Raw genomic sequence first — 4,610 nt, forward strand, 5'->3', positions numbered from 1 at the left:
TTCCGTTGTACTGCTGCTATGGAATTAATTATCGTGGTTACTATGCAACAGAGTTTGTGACAAAAACCAATTCTATAGTTGATTTGCTATGATAGTATCATTCGTAGGTATTTGCTAGGGAATTCTGCTATGGAATTTGATTTCGTTTGCTTGTTTTGCTATGGAACAAAAAGCGTAGCTAATTTGTGATGCCATTTGTTACGAAATTATATTCCATAGCGACATTGATAAGGAGTAGTTCAATTCCATAGATATTTAGGTATGGAAATTTGCACCGGCAATAAAACCTGTGGAATCATCAAGTTCATGATGGTATTTATGGTTTGTTTCTTTGTTGGGATGTTGTATGCTTAATTAATTATCTTATTCTATGGATGAATTATTATTATAATCAATGGAATTTGTAAGATATGGTTTGAATGATATGTTTTTGAATTGGTAATATATTTTATTTGTTTTATTGTATTTTATATGTATTTAATAATAGGAAAGAACAACCATTTGGTATTATGTATGTTTATGTTATCTTGAATATTTTTTTAGCATTTCAATGTAAAAAAACTGGATTATAACATAAATGATTAGTTAATTGGATATTTAATGAAAATATTGTACATACAAATATCTCAAAAACACATATCCCCTTTTAGTAAATACTTTCAATGTACCAAAGAATGATAAAATTTCATTTTCTTTAATTAATTATCATGAAGGGCACTAATACATCACATCACATTTACCAATTCGCATTCAAAAACAAAAAACTATACAATGTAGCCATCCTTTTGTAAAGAAACAAAAACATCTAGTCATTATCTTCTTCCTCCTCTTCTTCTTCATCCTCTTCTTCTTCTTTGCTCGATGTACTATACTCATAACTACCCTCGCGATCAGGAATACCATCATTGTCGTCCTCATGAATTTCACCTTCTTCATCAATGTTATTTTCATTATCTGAAATGCTGCTTGACATGTCGTGATCATCATAATTGTCTGTATCGGATTTACTTGGTATATTGATTTCATTTGATTCAACTTCATCTTCTTGGAAAGCAACGTCTTTCTAACAATGATTTTCATCGGTCCAACCACGAGGTTTAACTTTAAATACAACCCACCAGTTCGTGTTGTTTGTTGTCAAACTTGGGTAAGGAATGTAACACACCTGAGCGGCTTGCATGGCTAAAACAAACATATTGAACTTGTTGTATTTTCTTTTGACGTTTATCTCGACCAAGTTATATTTTTTGTGAACCTTAACTCCTATGTTAGGTGTTGGATCGTACCAATGACATTTAAACAAAACTTTGGTTTTAATTGGGTAACCAGGGTACTCGACTTCTAAAATTATTCTCTAACTTACCATAATAATCACCTCCTTGGCTACAAACACACAATCCGCTATTGGTTGTTGATTTGTTCAGACCATGAGCTTCCGTGTGAAACTTGTAACCATTGACAAAGTATACACTATATAATTTCACTTTTTTGAATATCATTTTGGAAAGGTCAGATATATACTTGTTGTTTATCCGGATCTTACGTACCTATATGAAAAATGGTAAAACACTTAATTAGAGTTAATTATAACCATAACAAAAAATAATAAAATTAAAAAAATACAAAAATAACACCCACATAGTTTTGAAACCATACTTCAAAGTTCTTCTCAACTTCAGCTGCAAGCTCATGTTCATCCATATCCCCAATAAGTTCGATCATATCTTCTTCAAATATTATGTATCACCATTTAAATAACGTTTTTAAAGTTACTATGATGTAATAAACAAAATCATGCATGTAAATGTTATTCAGAGCAATTACACAACAAATGATTATTATAATTAAAAGTGATGCATATGTTACATACCTGATGTAATGTTTATTCTTATCTTCGTTAAGGAGTATGTAAGTTTGGGCAGCATGCACTTCCTGATCAGACATCATTCTATTCCTGAACCTTCCATAATGACGCCCACGATATGAAAATATATCTAACATTTCGTTGTTAGCATCCGATTGTTTATCTCCTCCTCCATCATCATTCTGAGGCAACTTTCTATTACGTGTGGGGACACCAATCTCGAAATAATGAGCGCAAAATATTGATGCTTCACGTAGCAAGTACACGTTAACAACGGACCCTTCCACTCGAGCTTTATTTTTCACATCTTTTTCAACTGATTTAGATATCTATAGTGAAGATTATTTAAATTATCTTACAAAAATAGCAACATACATTATGATGTAACATACAAACCTTTCAAATGGATACATCCACCGATATTGGACGGGACCGGCTATCTTCGCTTCGTATGGCAAATGTACTGGTAAACGTTCCATGGAGTTAAAAATACCAGGGAAAAAGATGGTCTCTAATTTACATAGAATTATTGGGATATCGGTTTCAATTGTTTCTATGTCTTTTGTTGTGATTGATGTTGCTGTTAATGTTTTGAAGAAAACAGTCAGCTCTGGTAATGCTTCCCACACATGTTTTGGCAAAATCTCACGAAATGCAATTGACATCAATCTTTGCATAAAAACATGACAATCGTGGCTTTTCATTCCGAACAGTCTACACCCTGTTAAATCAACACACCTCCCCAAATTAGGAACATAACCATCGGGGAAACACAATTTCTCCACCCATTCGCATATGGCTTTCTTTTGATTCTTGTCCACATCATAGTACGCTCTTTCGTTATCTTCGACTCCTTTTCTCTTCCTACAATAGAGCTTCAGATCTTTTCTGGCTGCTACATTGTCCTTCGTCTTACCTTTGACATCCATTACAGTGTAAAAAAAAATTTCAAATACATTTTTTCACAATATGCATAACATCAAAATTATGTCTAATGAGGTTTGTTTTCCAATATGGTAAATCCCAAAATATGCTTTTCTTTTTCCAACCATGATTGCCACATCTTTTGTTTACATCATCAACATTTAGTTCGGTCCCTTTTACCAAACCTAATTGTTCAATCTCCCTTAAAGTTTGTTCACCATTCTTACTTGGAGGAGGACCTTCTGTCACTTCACAATTCTTCTTGAACTTATATTTATCCTTTCTATATGGGTGATTTACCTGTAGAAATCTTCTATGACAGTCAAACCATGACATCTTATTACCATTCTTTAGTGTGAATGCTTGTGTATGTTTCCCACAATGTGGACATGCTAGCTTACCTGCTGTAGACCATCCGGACAACATTACATATGCTGAAAAATCGCTTATTGTCCACTTCAAAGCTGCTCTTAAATGGAAATTTTGTTTTAAAGATATATCATATGTTAGTACGCCTTCTTCCCGTAACTGCTCCAACTCTGCAACAACTGGTGGCAAAAATACATGTATTTTATGCTTAGGCTTTGACGGTCCTGACACAAGTGCGGTCAAAAACATGTAAGGCTCTTTCATGCACATATAAGGTGGCAAATGATAAGGTGTTATAATAATAGGCCAAGATGAATATTGTTTTCCAAATGCTCCGTGTGGTGCAAACCCATCTGTACTTAGGCCTAATCTAACATTACGTATTTCTGTTGCAAATGAAGGATGAATTTTGTCAAGGTGCTTCCAAGCTTTTGAATCGGATGGATGACACATTACTCCAGCATCATGTCCATGATTCTCGGAGTTCCATCGCATGGAAGCGGTTTTGGCTTGTGAAGCATACAGTCTCTTCAACCTTGGAGTCAAAGGAAAGTAATGCATTTTCTTAAAGGATAAGCGAGAACATCTGGCCAAATTTTTTGACCGTTTGTACCTATCTACATTGCAGAATTTGCACTGATAAAGATCTTTGTCCTGCCTCCAATATATCATACATCTAGACCTGTAGCAGTCACTCATCTCCATACGCAAACCTACTTCTTGTATTAACTTTTTGCTCTCGTATAAACTACCTACCATATTATTCTCCTCCGGTAACACATCATTTATCAACTGGAAGATAGCATCATAACTTTGCTCAGGTATGGGATACTGTGATTTTATATTCAATAGTCTAGCTACAACAGACAGTTGTTTCACTTTTTTACATCCAGGCCACAATTCTTTATCGACTGCATCTAGCATATGAAAGAATTTTTTATCTAGTGTATTTGGCTCCTCTTCAGAATTACTAGTATTTAAATCAGGAGCCATTGCATCTATGACCATTTCTCTATAAGAACATGCACCTTCATTAAAATTTGTTTTTGAATCATCCACCCCTAAAAACATATTGTCATCATCAATGTATGTTTCACCATATTTATCCCAAAACCAATATTCCTCAACAAAACCTGACTTGTACAAATGATGCTTAACAATATCAACGTCTCTATATGGTATGTTACGACATTTGATGCATGGGCATTTGATTTTATCTTCGTCCATGAACCTATGTTGACTGGTATCAAAATATCTAAATTTTTTCACTCCTTGTACGAAAACAAGCGATACACAACTACGATTATATTTTCTTTCATACATCCACTTTCTATTTGGATTGTTCATTGTGTTAAATCTGTAAAGTATAAATTTAAATAACACAATATTATATGTTCATTAATTTTGCTTTGAATTAATAGATGAAATTTGAAGTAAATATATAGTTACAATA

At 33.6% G+C, this 4,610-nt stretch overlaps 1 protein-coding gene across 1 annotated transcript; it reads right to left on the minus strand.

Annotated features, from left to right (window-relative positions):
• Positions 1–2,812: 2,812 nt before the first annotated feature.
• LOC145123391 (uncharacterized) lies at positions 2,813–4,384 on the minus strand. The gene has a single exon (XM_079058609.1). It carries the CDS (start codon positions 4,382–4,384, stop codon positions 2,813–2,815), a length of 1,572 nt encoding a protein of 523 aa, XP_078914735.1.
• Positions 4,385–4,610: the final 226 nt, after the last annotated feature.

Source organism: Lactuca virosa, chromosome 1, assembly GCF_052849685.1.
Source record: "Lactuca virosa cultivar CGN04683 chromosome 1, Lactuca_virosa_CGN04683_v6, whole genome shotgun sequence".
Classification (NCBI taxonomy): Eukaryota; Viridiplantae; Streptophyta; class Magnoliopsida; order Asterales; family Asteraceae; genus Lactuca; species Lactuca virosa.

Excerpts from the sequence above, each read along its gene's own strand:
- LOC145123391 (XM_079058609.1), bottom strand. The coding sequence starts at position 4,384 with ATGGACGAAGATAAAATCAAATGCCCATGCATCAAATGTCGTAACATA.